Genomic DNA, 18563 nt, shown 5'->3' with positions numbered 1-18563 from the left:
ACCAGTCCCAGCTCCCAGTGTTCTGTGTTGTTGTTTAGCTGTACTTTACCCCTAAAAGTCTTCTAAGAGCCCAGTAAGTAAAAGTGCAAGTGTTGGTAATGCTGCTAGACAATATTGACTTCCTGTGGTCTGACAAATTCTCTGCTCTGGTACCGGTCAGGTCTTGACAGTGCCAGACAAGAGAGGTTCAGCCTGTAATATCGTACACTCTGATGTGAAAAAGCCTTGAATTGATGAGGCAGTGGAAGTGGGGTGGCAGGAGAGAGGGCAGTTGCCCTTCAGGCCTGGCATTTCAAAGGGGCTCAGAGCTCCAGCTGTCCCAACTGCCCCTCTGAACTGCTGCAGTTGTGCTGCTCCAGGTGTGCGCGGCTGGGAAGGAGTACAGGGGGGAGCACAGTGCTGCAGTCTGGGTGCCCTGAGAGCTAATTGTTCTTGGCCCTGCCTCTTCCAGTCTTGGCCTGCTCCTTCTGGGGCACACAGCTGGGCCACGCTTTCACCTTGCCGTGAGGCCCATGGCAGCTATCAGAGCCACGGTGCCTGAAAATAAGGGACACGGTTCACAACATCTTTGTGTGTGTGTGTGTGTGTGTGTGTGTGTGTGTGTGTGTGTGTGTGAGCGAGAGCGTGCGCGAGAGCGAGAAGAATAGCTGGGTTCCTGGCACTTGGTCACACAGATGCAGATGGCTGGCTTTGTGCATGTGTAGGGGGTGACTTCCTCTTACTGAGCAAAGCCAGTGGTAATTCTGATGGCAAAACTGGCCAATGGGCAGCCTATTCCTGAGCTCTCCAAACTCCACACACAACTGCTTAGGATTTCAGGGCACCAGTGAATTCTATGGAGGTTTCACTGACTGACATTCAAAGGAAGATACAGGAGGATGTCCTGCTGTCCTCTCCCACCCTGACCCACCCCAGCAGAAAAAGAAAAACAGGCTGGAGCTGGCACGAGGCTTTTAAAGTGACACATGAGCACCCACCAGCTGTCCTTTACCATCTGAAAAGCTGTTCCAAGCCCCCAACCACCATGAAGAAAATGATTTAACTGCACAGACTCACCATTAGTATGTCAGCTGTGATCGCCCAGTTTGAAAACAGAAGAGTTTCGCCAATAAAGATGCAAATCTGTCATAACAAAATACAAACAAAGGACAAGATTTAGTCACATGAAATTCAACAGGGCAAGTGTGAGTGAGGGGAGAACATTTGCCACAAACCTTCCTAAATTGTTGGTTTGTTTCAAACATCTTCCAAGGCTTCTGCTTACAATAAGTCCCTGGTTAATGTTCAGAACAGACCCCATTACAAATATATTGATTTTTATCTGAACTCGGAGAGCTTGGCTCATGTCTCCTTCAGCAAACATTGTTTACAATCTAGAGAACAGTTACACAAAAGGCTGACACCTTCCACGACAGATTAACATGAGAAGTCAACGTGTGTAGGCCACATGGCTTCAAAATATGAACTTACAAAGACCCAGTCAGAAAAGAAACAAAGCTTGTGTTAAATGCAACTGCTTGGGACACAGAAGTCAGTTGTTCACTAGCAGTTTGGTCAAGTATTAAAAGTGGGAATGGATTTCTCTAACCACAGAACAGGTGTTATCAGAGCAAGATTCACTCACTATAATATTAGGCCCCTGGAGAGAATATACGTCTAGGAATCAGTCATAATATAGTTCAGGCCTCAATGCACCAAAGCACACAGTACTTTAAGTACATGCTTAAGCGCTGCCCCATTCACCAAAATACATGGCACAAGCTGGTTAGAACTGGAGCATTAATCTCTATAGCTAATTCAGTCCTTGGCCTCTTGCTGAGCATTGACAAGAGTAATTAAGTTATTCCCAAAGAATGCCTCGTCGTTTTGAGCACCCTAAAAATAAAAGTATCGGAGAGTAGCCGTGTTAGTCTGGATCTGTAACAGCAACGAAGGGTCCTGTGGCACCTTATAGACTAACAGAAAAGCTTTGAGCATGAGCTTTCGTGAGCACAGACTCACTTCATCAGATGCCGGTCTTGGAAATCTGCAGGGCCAGGTATAAACAAGCCAGAACAGGGGTGGGGATAACAAGGTTAACTCAGTCAGCAAGGGTGAGACTTACTACTTACTACTCAACTGCTGGTAGTAATCCTCACCCTTGCAGACTGAGCTAACCTTGTTATCCCCACCCTTGCTCTGACTTATTTATACCTCGCCCTGCAGATTTCCAAGACCAGCATCTGATGAAGTGAGTCTGTGCTCACGAAAGCTCATGCTCAAAGCTTTTCTGTTAGTCTATAAGGTGCCACAGGACCCTTTGTTGCTGCTAAAAATAAAAGTGAAATGCCTTAAATGGGGATTCATTCCTCCTTTCAACCTCAAACCTTGTGCTTTACTACCATGCTTGTAAGATGATATGGCTCAATTCAATAGAAGTCTGAGGTTTCAAAGACATTTGGGCTAACAGAGGTACACGTCTAATTGTTCAAAAAGTAAATAGACAAACATGCAAAAAAATCCATCCATCTTCAAAATCTGCTAACCACACAGTCTGCAAAGTGCACACCATACTGAGAGTCTTGGGATGAAGAAATGCCGTGAGTGTCACAACATGCCACCTCAGTGGCTTATTTGGCTTTGTAATAGCACCCAATTTTTGATATTCCATCTAAAAGAGACGTTTCTCCTGACATCCATCATGGTGGATGCAGATGGACTAACAGTTCTGGAGATTCAACCCCTCAGTTTATTTTTAATTTGCTTCTTCAGTTTCCCCTCAGGTCTGGTTACCTATTCCACTTCTATCTGCATCATTTCTTCTTCCTCACTCCTTGACCTCATTACACTCAAATGGGGTATAATTCATTTTTGGGCTGAAAGTGCCTTAAGTATGTATAGGGAATACTTCTGAAGTACACTGAATGTACAGTCCCCGTGAATTCTGATGGTCTTGGAGAGGGAACAAAAGAGATATTTAGCCACAGCCCCACTGGAATCAACTAGGTTAATTTCTCTGGTTTGCGTTAGACATACATGTTTGGGGTGGAACATGTCATTCCTCCCTAGTAGTTCTGATGTGGCCATGCCATTTGCTTTCACTGTTTGCTGGTTCAGGATCCCCGAATGCTGATCATTCTGTTGCTGCTGGGAATAGGGATGATGAGGTGACGCAGACAGAAACAGGTGACAAGTAACTTTATTTAGAGCCAGCTAGCAATGAAGGAAAATGTAGAGTGTTGTCAACCCTGAACAGCCTTCTCTGTCGCATTCTGATGTGGTCATTTTTCTGCTGCTCTCTGAACCAAAAGTTTATGCTAGGGCAGGCTGTGAAGCCATTGGTCTGGATTTCTTTCTGACTTAATAAGCAGGCAGAGTGGGGTAAAAAAAAACAAACACACTCTTCTCAGAATTTCCTATACCTAATGACAAGCAAAGCAGCACACACAAAAAGAGCCAATTAACCTACTGGCTCAACATCTTCCTAGACAGCACATTGTAGTGCTACTTTTTGTTTGCTTCATTTAAGATCGAGCCCTAGATGTCCGTATTGACTACATTCTGGTCAGGAAAAGCAACCTGTTGATTTTCTGAAGTTTCCCTACTCCCACCCCCCTAACCAATCCCTTTAAAGAACAAAACTAATATCTCTGTCCTGCATAACTGACCTCCTAAGGCCCCTTCCAGCCCTAGGATTCTATGATTCTATAAAAACACAGGGGCTTTAAGATTTAAAATAACTGGGGAACTGTTCCTCTGTGAAGGACTTCCATTCTCCTGTGTTAAAAAACAAGATCCAGACTTGGCACTGGATTGCAATAAGAGTCCCTCCCTTTGGGCAGCCTGCATACTGTACGGAAAGAAGACAGAAAGGAAACAAAGGGTTCTGTGTGAGAGGGTTTTGAGCCCCCTGAGGTGTACCTGGCCCCACTTAATCACAGTTATAGCTAGATTGCAATTGCTGTGTACCAGCCAGAACACATGAATTCCACTTTGCAAAACACTCAGATAATTCCACATTTGTTTTTATTCTGTACCAGAATGGAAATAGAGCCTTTCAAACAAGGAAGAAATAAGACATCCACCCACTCTGCAGGCAAGGGCACTTCCCTGGAATGTGGGACCTATCGGCACTTGGGATGAGCAATACCTACATTCAAATTTCTGATCTATCTGATTCAGAGGAGAGACTTGAAATTGGGTCTCCCACCTCCGGGGCAAGTACACAGCTTTACCTCCCTACCCCCAGGCTACTGGCTAGACCAGAGGTCTGCAATCTGCAGCTCCGGAGCTGCATGGAGCTCTTTAAGGACTTTGTGGCTCCCGACGCTGTAATTGCACAGTAAAAAAAAACCAGTTCTGACTATTTTCGATGAACAGTGAGCATCTCAAAGCCCAACAATGAACAACTCATCTAAATAGCAAATAATACGTGATATCAAAACATTGGATAACTCCCCCTTTAAAATGGGCAGTGTGTTGTGGGATATGATACTGTATCTAGTATCAGAGGGGTAGCCATGTTAGTCTGGATCTGTAACAGCAACGGAGGGTCCTGTGGCACCTTATAGACTAACGGATATTTTGGAGCATAAGCTTTTGTGAGCAAAGACTGTATCTGTTTTTTGATAGTGTTGTAATAAAGCTTTGCTTTTGAAAAGGAAAAGGAAGCTTGTGGCATTCCTGCTGGGAAGGGCAACATGCATTTTAAGAAAGAAAACTGAAATTTAATGGGAAGTAAAATTGGCATGATTAAAGTGGGGTCAGGAGTGAAAGTCAGGAAGACAGTGGTACAAACACATGTAAAGTGTGAGGAAACAATATGTAAAAAGTTTGTGAACGTCCTGCAGAAAACATGTATTGCGTTCCAATCATTGTGTGAGCGCTGTTCTTAAAAGAGGGGTTACAAAAATATGGTTTGACTTTATTTATTAAGGACCATCTCATATTCATATGCATTGTGGCTTTTGAATTATGGAGCTTTTAACAGAATTTGCAAAAAGAAAAAAAAATGGCACTCCTTGCTATTTTGGTTGCTGACCCCTGGGCTAGACTGAAATCTGAATAATTCTTGACTACCATCGTGGAGCATCTCTGGGCAAAGTTTCAGTTTTACCAAATTAGCATTTTCCAATGAAAAAAATAACATTTGCTGAAAAACTCCCAACCACATCTAACAATCACACACGTCTCCCTCTAGAATCACCTCTAATTCATCCACCTGCCCAGCAGACTGCATGACTGGTACTTACTACCCCCTTGCTAGCTTTTTCATTGTGCATTTCCTTGTATCCCCTTTACCTGTATCCACCTGTTGTCTCACAATTGAGTTATAACCTCTTTGGGCAAGGGCCATCTTTTTGGTCTGTGTGTGCACAGAGCTTAGCACCATGAATTGCAGTTCATTACCAGGGCTCTCAGACCTTACGGTAACACAAACAGATAATAATATACAGTATCTGTTCCATTATTCTCAGACATGCAGGCAATTGTCTGGTCTCCTGAATTAAATGGTCATTACAGGTTTCAAAAAGGACAGCTGCAGTGGAAGTGAAATTTAACTATACTGTAACTACAGAACTTTAATAACAAAAGTGACTGGCATTTCCTGGGACTGGCATTTTGGACTAAAGCAATGCTCTCACCTGGGTAAAGCAGAACAAAAGAGGGAAACTGGATTTTTGCACATCAGCTAAATCCCTATATCTAACCTACAGCTCTCACTGGTGAGATTTTGATGGGAAAGGTGAAAATGGTACAATGGCATTGTGCTCCCAAACACAGCAGGACAATGCTGAGATGGTAGCATGCAAAAGAAAGAGGATCTAGCAGAACAGAGGCATGTGTGAACTAGTGCTTAAGCCCCATTGCATGGAAGAACAGCACCCAGAATATTCAGTGAATGCACCATACTTACATAGGCTCCCACAATGCTGCTCTTGGCAGCAACGAAGATCAGACAGATGAAGATGGCTGACCCCAGCATGCCGACGGCACAGACCAGTGGGTCAGCTCGCTGGGTTTTTAACCGGCACCATTTGGTTGCCCCAGCCCCTGTGATCACACCCAGAAAGCCAGTGAAGCACGTGATTGCTCCGAAGATCAAACTATTAAAACAAAATAGGGAGAGAGGACTATTTGTTCACTTACACACTTAGTGCACAAGCTTTACTCACAGACCAGCTGGGAAAATGCAGGCTGAGGAGATCTGAACTTCACACTTTGGCTTTATGGGTTTCACAAATACATGCTTGTTGCTGTCAGTTTTAAGCTCCCTCTCCTTGAAGGAAAGAAAGTCACACTAGGTGCAATGCAGCCCAGCTCAAAGGACTCTAGGACTAACTGGGACTTTGGAGGAGCATGGGCTCTTCAAGCTGGCAATCTGTGCAGCAGTGAATTTCATGCAAAGTGCACTTGACCAAGCCTGCCTTATGCAGCTGCACAGCAAGGCAAATTCTTCAAGCTGCCAATCCTTGTGATTCAACTGAAAATCTCATTGATATTTGACGCTATTCTGAAAGCCCCAGCTCCTGAGATTCATTTGATTGGGTGGGGTGGGGTGGGGTGGGGCACTCTAGCTGGTATGGCTGTGGAGAAATGCTTGTAGTCTGAACATGGGCCAGGGGGATCAGGACGCAGCACAATGCTCTTCTGGTGTGTATAAAAAACCAAAATGGCATCCTCTGCACAACATCACAAAGTCATATTAGCTGGGGCCACACTGGCGGGGCAGAGTAACTACTTGAGCCAGTACTGCACCCTACTGGCTCAAACCTCCCCACCCCCCAAACAAAAAAACAGAAGGCAAGTAAAAAAAATATCATCGTCAACAGCAACCATGGGCTCAGCGCCCGTTGGTGTCCAAGGCCTCCCTCACTATTTTCTTCTATCTTTCCCTGTCCCGTGCTGAGTGGCTTAGTTTCTGCTATATCATCTACCCATTCTCTGTGGGGATCTTCCTCTCCTATTCAAACCATCCGTTATGCTGAATAGCAGGATCTTAACTTTTCATTCGTCATTCATTCTGCGGATATGCTCAGATAGCTGTAACTTCTGGGCTACGTCTATACATGCCCTTCCCTTTCGGAAGGGGCATGTAAATGAAGTGAGTCAAATGCTAATAAGGCATTGGTATGAATGTTCAACAACTCATTTGCATAACGACAGCCACCAGGAGCGTTGAAAGTGCTACTTTTGAGTTCCAAGCTAGCCATGCAGACAGGGTTCCATCGAAGGGAAACTCCAATTTTCAAAGCATCCTTCTTCCCAGTTTTTTTGGGGAAATTAGGTAATTTAATGCAAAATTAGCTAAAGATGTACTTGAGGCCATTGAAGATTTCCTGGCACACGTCAAGAATGTTAACAAAAGCTGATCAAAATTTTCAATCATATTTAAAAATTAAAAGAGCAATGTTTTTGAAAAGAAATCCATTTTCATTCTAAATTTTCAGTCCTGTGCCTAAGCAACAAAGCCAGTTTTCTTCCCTGTTCTCATTTGCCTGGGATTTGGGCTTCACTACCGATTCAGGTCCAGTAGCCAGGAAGCGATCAGCTGCAGCAATGAAGAATCGCTTCTGAACATAAACCCCAGTGTTTCCTACCATTATTGCAAAAGGCCCCAGGCAGTTACAGGGATCCTCATAAATGGATTTAATTCTTTTAGTGGCAAGTTCTACAAGTTCGACTGTCATCTGCAGTAGGAAAGTCCCTCTAGGGTTAGGGATGAGCCTTACCTGTCCTTGGTGCTGCAGGGCTGGAAAGTGCAGGTCTCTACAGTTTTCTGAACAACTTGTGCCCTATAAAGGTAGAGGGGGATCCACATGCCCAGCGCCCCCGTGGCAAAGGAGACGGCTGAGGTGGCCAGTGATGAGAACACATAGCTGCGGCTGTGGAAATGGAAGAGAGAAAAACCCATTGGGACGTTTTAGCACCAGAACTTCAGCTTCAGCTTTAGGAAAACCCTGAAGGAATAAGAGCCAAGGGGCCACCTGAACAGCCTGAGAATTCAGGGGCAGCAACAGAAAACAGCATCAGCTCACCCCCAAACCCATAAGTCAGAACGTCCCTAGAGTTAAGATCAAACCACTAGCTGCTCAAATGGGCTCTGACGCTATAATTACAGTATATTCTGCTGGAGCTGTCTCTGCAGAAGGTGGGCTCTCAAAAGACGTTTCCCACAGGCACTCAACTGGGAGCTCATTTTGCAGCTGTCACCAGTATGTTTTTTGTCTGGTACAGGACATACAGCATAGGTTTGTAATTCAGGTTCAAGCGTCACCCACTGCGTGTATGGTCGGAGTCTCCTCAGATTGCACCATGTTCAATCACTTACATGAGTGCAAAGCAGGGGTCAAATTTCACCAGGCTCCTGTGTGGTATTGTCTTGTACTCACTTTACCAGGTGCAGCAATGGCACACAGTGACAGAAAATTAGGCCCAGAGTACATGTCTAAAACACTATGTTGCGTCAGTAAAAACATTTCTCATCCCCTAGATAGCACCTCACATCTGCAAAGCACCACAGGACCATGAACTAATATAGTTTTGGTAAACAGTCAGCCCTCAGTCATCAGGATGCCCTCGCTCTAGGTCTACCATCAAGTCTACTCGAACATAAGAACGGCCATGCTAGGTCAGACCAAAGGTCCCCCAGTGTCCTATCTTCCAACAGTGGCCAATGCCAGATGCCCCAAAGGGAGTGAACAGAACAGGTAATCATTGAGTGATCCCTCTACTGTCATCCATTTCCAGCCTCCAACAAACAAAGGCTAGGGACACCAGCCTACCCATCCTGGCTAACAGCCATTCATGGACCTAACCTCCATGAATTCATCTAGCTCTTTTTTGAACCTGACTAAAGTTCTGGTCTTCACAACATCCTCTGGCAAGGAGTTCCACAGGCCAAACGTGTGATGCATGAAAACAAACATCCTTTTGTTAGTTTAAAACCTGCTACCCATTAATTTAATTTGGTGATCCCTAGTTCTTAGTTGCCTGCTCCAAGTACCCATCTCCCCAACTGAGTGACCGCGTTCTCAAGGGGAGAGTAGCGTATTTACCATTTGGATTACCAGGCATTCAAATGATATGAGGTTAAACACCAAGGAGATGCCTGTGAACTGACCACAACTACTTGTCCGAAAGCCCTTGTTCTTGCTGATAGAGTTGGGAAGATGCTCTAGTCAGTATGGTCAGAAGGAACAAGATCACATGCAAGTTCCACTTCAGAACTTGCAGGTATCACATGCAGGCAATCTGCAGGTAAAAGTGGATGTGCTTGGATGCAGTTGCAGAAATAACATGACAGTGAGTGCAGCAGAATGACTGACAGTGTAGAAGTGTGTGCACACAGCCATGTGGAACTGGATTGCATGTATATGCCCACAAGCACGCCCAGACCTGCAAGCAAGTGCAATGCATTTGTGTATTTTCTCCTCAAAATTCACGGTGACATTTAAGCTACACCAACTCTCCCAGGAAGGTGTCTTTTTCCCTGGGGCCCATCCAGACAGAAAAGAGGGCTGAGTGCCGGTAAGACTATTTGCTCCAGGACCTCTTTCATGTGTCCATTTCCACATGTTAACTTCCCTGAAGTGAGAATGAGACATGGAGCTGATAAAACTCTCCAATCTGAACCTTGCAAAGGGGAGATCCAAATTTGGATTCTAAGTAGGGTCCATCCCTAGTGAAAACACCACTGTGGTTTTCTTCCCCAGGCTCCTGCTCCTTGAGCATTGCCACTCACAAATCATGCAACAATGGAAGAGCAAAAGCCATCTGACACCCAGCCTGAGAATTAAAGGCTAAGCACATTTTAGCAAAGCTCTCTTACTTTCTGATCAGTGCCTTCATGTCTCTGAGCCAGGAGGTCCGAGCCTTCAGCTGTCCCCCCAGCTGCTCCACATTGCCTCTTTTAGCAGCAGGTACAAATATCAGGATGAGTGTCCCAGTTATCATGCCCAGGAGTGGAGATACCTGGAAGAGAGGACCTGGGAATCAGCATAGGAAGTTGTCAGTGCATTATTTTAGTTTCAGTGACCAGATTCTCTGCATTCACTGCCATGTCTGCTCCTCCCACTCCTTTCTCTGTTGCTGTCAAAGCTCCTACTTACTCTTGTAGCTCAGCCATGTGGGTGCTTGTGCTTAAGCTCTTGGTCACACTCCATGTTACTGCTGTATCCAGCTCCCATCTTCTGTGACATTTAACCCTTAGGAAGCCAGTGAAATCCCAGGTTGGCCGGGGGACTGGCTAGTTTGTAGAAGTATTTGAAAGGTGTCTGGGGAGCTGAAAGGTTTGGGGGGTTTCAGGTTTGGCTGTTGGGAGCAAGTCACCACAGCTTTGACCTTTCCCCTACAGCACATGCAAATGCATGCACAACCCCTCTGCCCACCTCTGGCTCTGATCTTCAGTCAGGTCCTGACTGCTCCCCGAAGAGGACACTCAAGGTGGAGAGTGGGGAACACAGAAAAGGATACTGAGGCGCACATGGAGTACATGTCCTGACTTCCAGTCCATTACTTGTGATGCTTTGCACCACCCAAAGAGTCCAAGAGGGCTTCACAGCTCTAAACCTGAACTGCATATCTACTATTGAGATTCAGTCACTAGGAGGGTGAAACACAGCACTGTTAAGGGGGGCACCAGAACACAACGGGGACATCTGCTCTGCCTGGGGCATCAAGCCACCCAGTGCAGGTCGATGGGCTCGTGCTGGAAGGGTTTACACTAGCGCTGAAGAAACAGTGGTGTGCACGGGGCTTTGAAACTGGGGCTTGGGCTCTCAAGCCAGGGGTGAGCTGCAGAGCCGAAGCTCCAGCCAGAGGTGCCACTGCAAAGAGCTGTCTGTACAGTCATTTCTAGAGTGCTAGTGAAAACCCCAAGTCTGTTGTCTCGTGCTGGGAAGCTTGCTTCTGGACAGAAATTCCCTACGAGGGATGCTGGTAAAAAGGCCAAGACCTTCCTTTTGGTAGGTGACATTTTTAGTTAAATGAACCATAGGCCCCCAGTCTGAGTAGGGGTGCCTCAGAGTACCTAACCTACGCATGCAATGCAAAATTGCAAGCTCTCCCCCCTCCCCTCCCCCCCCAAAAAGGCCCCAGGCCTCAGTTGTGCTGCAAAGAGGAAATCTAAAACATTTCAAGACAGGAAACCAAAGAAAAATACCTTATTCAGCTGAAATATCAGGAGGAACTTAGGGCTGGCGGAATGCAAGTAACTTGGCTGAAATTTAGCCGGGACACAACGTCTCTACCTCTGGCGAAAAGTGCCAGGGGACCTCAAAGGACCCTGAGTTTTCCTGACTTCCATTTGATTTATCTGAATGACCAGCTCCTTCCACACCACAGCATCCTCTGACACACTCCTGGGCACTGGAATTGTCATGGAATCAGAGGAAAATTGCCATCTATGAAGCACCATGACAAACAGTCTGGTTCTGTTTTTGAGGTCTCCCTCCAATCACTGACTAGCCTGATCCTACCTAGCTTAGGAGATATGGTGAGATCAAAAGAGGTGACACAGTAAAACACCACATCAAGGAAATAAGCAATCACATGTGTGGTACAAGATTTAGGGCAGAGGATGGCAACCCCCAGCTCATGTGCCAGTCCTGGAACATGAGCTGATTTGCTCTAGTAAGCCGTGGGAGCTCAGACCTACCCCTCCCCCATGCAGACAGCATGGGAGGGAGCTGGAGACCACACCGCAGTGTGGGGCTGGAGCCCGAGTCCCTGCCAGAGCATGGGGTCGGAGGCCCCAGCCAGAGTCCCTGGGGCGGCCCAGGGTTGGGGTCAGAGCACTCCTGGAACTGTGGGGCCAGAGACCCCACTGCAGCTGGAGCCTTCTCTGCAGAGCCCTGAAGAGCCAGGCTGGTTTCTCTCCCCATCCCCAGTGGGCTGGGGGGCGGTGTTTGTGGTCTGGCTGGAAGCAAGGGTGCAGGAGGGCGCTGGGGTTTGGGGATTTGTGTCGGAGGTAAGGTGCAGCAGTGGGTGGGGGGTTCAGGAGCAGGTTGGAGGTAAGAAGTCTGGGTAGGAAGAAGGCTGCGGGAACAGGCTAGGGGTGGGGGTCTGGGCGGGAACAGGCTGGGGAAGGAGCAGGCTGGGCAGGAGGGGATGTAGGAGCAGAGTGGGATGGTCTGGGCAGGAGGAAGGGACAGCAGCAAGCTGGGTGAAAGGGGAACCTTATCTCCCTGCAGCATTGCCACTGTCCCCTCTCCCAGCGGCAGGGGGAGAAGACGACCCCTTGAGAGACTTTTCACCCAATCTCCCATATGCTGCCCCCTCTACTTCTCCAGCAGGAATTCCAGACCGAGCGGCAGGGAAAGCCCTTCTCCAGGCAGCACTACTCTGTCCTTCCCCCAGCAGGTGGGGAGGGCGAGGAGCGGAGGCTGTAGAGGCACAGGCTGTGACAGTGGCAGCAAAACCATGTCCTGCCCCCCTCCCTCCCCGAACAACCCCGGCAAAGCTCATGGGCCACATCTGGCGCACAAGGCTTGGGGATCCATACCCCCAATGAACCATGGGCTGAATGCTGGGAAGGTGAGCCTCTGGGCCGGTGCGCTGTGGAAGTTCCCCACCTCTGCTGTCATGGAACTTGAAACAAGGTGAGTCCAGAGTGGTGGTGCTCTGCATCTTTCTTTCTTTATTAATGAAGCTGTTGTAAGCAGGACTATTAGTGACTTTACAAAGTATCACCGGCTCTTGGACCGTACATAAAAATTAGAAGATCAAATTTCACCACTCTGACTTGGAAAGGTTGCTGACTCCTGATTTATGTCTAGAAGGGGACACTCAACAAAATTAATGTGAATTAATTTAAGGTGTGAATTTAAAGTGAATAAATTAAACCACATTAAACCCCCCTCCTGCTCAGAATTAAAGTGGTTTTAATTTAACTTAGTTTAATTAATTGGTGATGCATTAGTTAAACCTCATTTAACATATTTTAAATTCATACCATTAGTAATTTCAGTGTAACTTTCCTCAGTTTCCCCACACAGACAAGATGAAAGAAAGAACAAGCGATCCTGTTGGTTTCCATGTGTTATGCACAGCCAGATTATCACAGGCAATTTGTGGTAAGGTCTGTATAGAACATGACATAGGGATTGATACACAGGGAGCCTGGAGGTACAACACAGCAACCCAGAAAGACTGTTGCCAGAAACAAAGGAAGAGATCTCACTTGAAGAGAAAGGAATTAATGGATCACTACCTGTATCACATGGTCCCACTAGCCCTTCAGGGCAGGGTTTCTCTGCCTGTGGGTCATAACTCAGAACCGGATCTCCAGAATAAGTGAAGATGTCACATAGGAGGCTCAGGGTGGGGAGAGCTGCACCTCACAATCAGCCCACACTTGTGGCTCCAGTCCCTCAGGTCTGACTGGTCTTGGCTCCCTGATATGGACCTCATGATCAGGACCACAGAGTTGCTGTGTTAGTCAGTTTGGCCCAGCCACCCCTCTGTCATTATGATAGGAGCTGGCTGGGCCAAATCTCAGTGACTGATGCTGTGACGCCATGCACAAATTTGGCCTGGCTGGCTTCCTGTTGGTGGGGTGGGGGGTCTGACCAAAGCTGAGCAATGCTGTGACCCCAAAGGTTGCACTGCCTGGAGATGTGAGCCCCATTTAGCTTCCAGTATAGTATGGATTGTGTACTTTTTTAGCATTCATTATGTAAATGTGTATAATACACCTCATGAGTACGAAATATTTTGTATTTGGCACCAAAGCTTTTATTAGCTCATGCCAGGAAGGTTTACAACTGGGCCCCGATCCCAAAAGTTTAAGAACTGCAGCCTTAGGGTGCCGTTTCCACCTGTGCACTAAGTCAGCATGATACCAACGCCACACCTCAGACTTGCTTAAGCACCACTGGGTCGAGTGAGGGGTTTAAGTCTAGCGCTGCTCCTCTGCTCAGAAGCCAATTTCACCTTTAAAGCATTTTTGCCTTTAGGTAAGATGGCCAATTGCCTGGTCTGAAACGTCAGGTCATTTAACTTCATTCTTTTCATTGTAGGATCCTGACTGGAATCTGCTCCCCACTCAGCTAGCAGCTGATGGCCTAATCTGGTGACTTGCCTGGCTTTGCTTCTCATTTCCAGCCAGCAAAATGCACTGTTTGTTGCAAGGAGAGAATCCAAGGATTTCATCACCGGCTGTTATAAACGGCATTGGCAAGAGCTTCATGCAATTAATTGCCTTCGTGAACTGCCAGCCCTGAGAGAGCATCTCACTGAACCCCTTGCTGGCCAGACTGTCAAAGGCCAGAAAGCAGGTTTGCTGGGCCACTTCCTGCCAGTTCTTCCAAGCTATCCCTGTGTGCGTGTGTGTTCATGTGTGTGTGTGATGTATTGTCTTTTCAACACATTTATCAAGGTCCCAGAAGGTCAAAAGAGAAGGAAACTGAGTGTCGCTGGGTAGAAAAACAGGCGGAAACTGGAACAAAATGTTTTTTCCTCAAAGCCGGAAACCATCCTTGCAGAGTTTCTTGATAACAGGGGAATGAAAGGCTACAGAGTTGATTTAAAGTTGATGCCTGCTCTTCCCCAGCCCATCAACATACCAGGGTCCTCAAATGATAATGAAGTGATTGGAAATCTGCTACTCCCATGCAGGGAAACAAGCACAAAATACCCCCAGCAACAAGCACCATTCTTTTTTTGTTGAGGAGCAGCATAGGCTTCATCTCCTATGTGCTTAACATCTGTACATGTGTCTTCCCAATGCTATTTTTTTTTAATCCGAGTCCTCTTCTGCCCTTAATCTCAACCTGTTAAATACTGTCCAGTCAGAAGATGGTGCTGCCCATGGATCACATGTGGCAGAGTAAAATGTAGCGTAACTGCTCTCAGACAGGCTGAAATATGGGACCTCTAAAGCTTAGGTCAGGCACCTCTACAGCTTGAGCTAAAGGCCAGCTGGCTCTCAGCTTATGCTGTAGAGGACACTTACTGTTTCTCTGTGAAATGGCGTAGGTACCACTACGTGAGACAGTTAACCACACACAGGTGTGTGGGTCACAATGGCAGAGGCAGCACCATTGTCTTCTGAAACTGGATAAAGACTGCGACGATGACAAGGGCCGTCTTACTGGAGCGTGCTGGAAATTTCCAAAATTTGCAATGCTGCTGAGATAGAAATGTTACCTGCCCACAAAACTGCAAAAAATATAGTCCATTTTTGGCAACATTTTAATGCAAATTTCAGCAAAATTTGTTATTTGAAAGGTTTTGATCAGATGAAGAGCTGGGAAGCTTGAGGATGTTTTCATGAAAATTTGCACCCTGCTTTCTGGGCAACTCTAATGTCTGCATGCCAGACTTCATGCAGGATATTTGAGCAGTTTTACTGAAGATGAGACAAGCACTTACCCGCAATGCCCAGTGCCAGTCTCCTGCTACCTGCTTCACACTTGATCCCGTGATGTATCCCAAACCACTGCAAAGGTACAGAGAAGGGAGCCTGTATTAATTAAGAACTATAGGTGCAGCTGTTCTCAAAGACCATGAAATGCAGACAGAATAGAGTCATGGTCAGCTGCTGATTCTGCAAGTTTCCTTTTCCTGCAAAGAGACACATGAGCATCACTAAAAGCAGAAAAAAATGCACATGACTTCCAGGAGCACAATAGGTCCAAACATCCACTCATTTGGTGGAAATTTACTACTGATCTGCACTTTACTGCAGGTACTTTGCCCTATAAAGGGGCTGAAAGAAAACCCCAGGATACAATGACTGTCCCGTTCAAAGTCCTACCCCAATCACGACAGCAGGTTGAGAACCTGTGTTTTTCAGCCCAATTTAGCATTAATATATCATCAAGGTTGTATTGCACCAAACTGTTTAAATTCCATCTGTTAATTTAACAGCAGTTGGTCCCTAATATGAATTAAGACTGTTTTCAGTAAGTTCATACCAAAAATCTTAGAAGCAGCAGCACACAGGGCTGATGGGTGACCGTAATAAACCTGTCAGGAAGTTAGAGAATCCAGCAGACATTCAACCAGGGCTCACAGAATTATGATCAGCTCTAGTGAGTGGATGGGCTGGTGAACTACAAAATTGGATGCGTCCCTGTAACTGCAATGAATAGGCACACAATCTATCTTTAAAAAATGCAGCATTCAGGGCAGAGGCTGACTTGGGTAAAGCTGCTAGAGGTACTCCGTGGTAGGGGGATGTTACCAAATGTGTTTATTGTACAGCCCTCTAAGCCATAGAGTCACATGAGTGACCATCAATATCATTCCAGTACTGAGCCATTCACAGATATGGCTCTAAAATCAAACCATGGATCCAAACTTCATTAGACTTTGCAAACAATCAGGTCCAAAGCCGAACTGAGCAACTGGGGCCTATTCCTAGCCACTTGCCATTGCCAAGCATGTCTGTCTTTGGAAGGAAGTGATTTGTGGCCAACCACTGCTCAGTTCAACTCTCTACCTAAGTGTTCGGTTTCCTAGAGCTGTTTAGGAAAAAAAGTCATTTCCATCAGTTAAGGACCAGACATTTCTTCTTCCTGAAAAGCAAAGAAATGTTTTCAAGCTTTGTCTTAAAGTTATTGCAATAAATCCTCGCTGGCACATTACCATCCTAATGCAGATGTTTTTCACTGCAGTGGTGGTGTGAACGGCTGTCAAGGTTTCCCCTTGCTGGAAATGAACTCACTGTGCAAGTTCTCCAGAGGAAGTCATCTGGAAGGAATCTGGATCGGCACTGTAGGAGCCCACCCTGTCTACAACCTCACAAGGCAGGGTCAACCATTGTTTAAAAAAAAACACAGGATCACTCTAGTCCCAACAACCAGATACTGCATTGGACTGATAAGAGAACTCAACTGAAAAAAAGTGCCAAAGGAAATAATTACTGGTATTCTAAGACTGAGTCTGGCCACTACAGTCATCGGGAAACTATGGGCTGTACAGTCCTCAGCCACGTAAAATTTAAGCATAAATTGTTCATTACAGTAGCTGTCCTCAGCCTTGTCTACATTAGACTTTAAAAAGTCTTTTCCCACAGTTGTAGTGGCAATTAAGGGAGTACAAATAAAGACTTGCTACTGGGTCCTCTAGATGGCTTCAGCCAAATTTTGCAGCTTTCAGTCAGTCTGAGCTTGAGTGTAAGCTAAGGAATATTTTGAGAAGGCCAAAATTAAAAGAGCTAATTTGTGCATTTGACCTGCACTTTCCAATATTCACATTATGGTAGATGTGCCTGTAATTACATTTGCTCTGTTTTGAACATTTAGCCTTAACTACCTTAACCAAATGGATCTTCTAGAATACACGGTAACTTGGAGAAACTTGACTCAGAAAGACACGTACCTCAAATGAGTAAAAATAACACTTAAGAGATTTGTTAGAATATTATTCATCGGCTGTACAAGTAATACTGCTGTTATTCTAAAAATGCATTTTGGTTTCTGTCATTATCCAGCTCTGTTAATTAGTAATACCTCATATTTATTCCTTAGAAGGGTCTTAACCACAGTTACACATGAATCAGTGGCAAAACTGGTAACAGAACCCATTTCTTCTGATCAAGCAGCTCCCACTCTACCCATCAACCCACCGACATTTACTTTGTACAACAATTCAGACCTAAGGAAACACATCATTCCTGTTAGCTGCTTAAGATGCATGCTAATTCAAGAGAACAGCCATGGACTGGTTACCTGCCAAGAGGGATTGCAAAGTAGAAGACAGACAGCATGAGGGTTCTGGTGTTTTTGGTGAAAAGGTCTCCTATGATGGTGGGAGCGATGGTGGAATAACTGGCTTCACCAATGCCAACCAAACCTCGTGAGAGGACGAGGAGCCAGAAATACTGAGGGAAGAAATAAGAAAAGAATTACATGGTTGATAATAAAATAGTCCAGCAGGGAAACGCAAGCCCACATGACCAGCAGATAACACTTACCCCACTCTGACCCACAGTCTGCTAGAACGCTTACAACTGCTTCTTATGTTTGTATTCATAGGCTACCATTACAGTACAGCACTCTGTCAACAGAAGTCACTCTTGGACGAGATTTCCTGACAAAACTTCTGTCGACAAAGCAGACAGACTGTCCATCTGCTCTCTCAACAAAATGGGCACCTGAAGTACAGTAGACAGGGCTGCCCATAGCTCTGGATGCCCTGTCTGTTGAGAGAAGGCCCGCCAGCGTGTCCACACAACTTCTTTGTCAACAGACTCTGTCAACAGCAATGCTACGCCTCATGCCTGAGAAGCAGAACACTGCTGGCAAAAGTGCTGAATTTTGTCAACAAACTGTTGACAGAGCATATTTTGTGTGTGGATGTTCCACCAGTTTTGTTGACAAAACCGGGGTTTTGCCAGAGAAACTTGCCAGTGTAACCGTAGCCCTAGGGAAAACATGAGTGCCATATATCTGTACTAGCTTATATATATTTGAAAAAAAATACTATAACAACAAACCCTTGCCCCTAATTTGCATTCCGTAAGACATTCCAAGCCTTCTGACTTTGAAGGGTACACTGGCAACTAATATGTTTCAAGAATGGGAAGCAGGAAAGTCTCATTTCATTCTCCAGGAGAGATCAACAATATGAGGCTT

General features: G+C 45.8%; 1 protein-coding gene across 2 annotated transcripts in view; it reads right to left on the bottom strand.

Moving 5' to 3' along the window:
* LOC142023220 (sphingosine-1-phosphate transporter SPNS2-like) overlaps positions 1-18563 on the bottom strand; it is a 172780-nt gene that overhangs the window by 35812 nt on the left and 118405 nt on the right. For both annotated transcript variants that reach the window (XR_012648168.1, XM_075013966.1), the window contains exons 4-9: positions 17658-17809; positions 15355-15421; positions 9812-9954; positions 7713-7865; positions 5897-6086; positions 1057-1122 (exon numbers count right to left, since the gene is read on the bottom strand). Coding sequence is in view for 1 of the 2 variants with exons in the window: in XM_075013966.1 (XP_074870067.1) it covers positions 1057-1122; positions 5897-6086; positions 7713-7865; positions 9812-9954; positions 15355-15421; positions 17658-17809 (771 nt within the window). In the remaining variant the exon portion in view is untranslated. The remainder of the gene's footprint in view (positions 1-1056; positions 1123-5896; positions 6087-7712; positions 7866-9811; positions 9955-15354; positions 15422-17657; positions 17810-18563) is intronic.

This window comes from Carettochelys insculpta, chromosome 19 (genome assembly GCF_033958435.1).
Source record: "Carettochelys insculpta isolate YL-2023 chromosome 19, ASM3395843v1, whole genome shotgun sequence".
Lineage (NCBI taxonomy): Eukaryota > Metazoa > Chordata > Testudines > Carettochelyidae > Carettochelys > Carettochelys insculpta.
The sequence above is the reverse complement of the archived record's forward strand: the minus strand, read 5'-3'. Positions and strand labels throughout refer to the sequence as shown.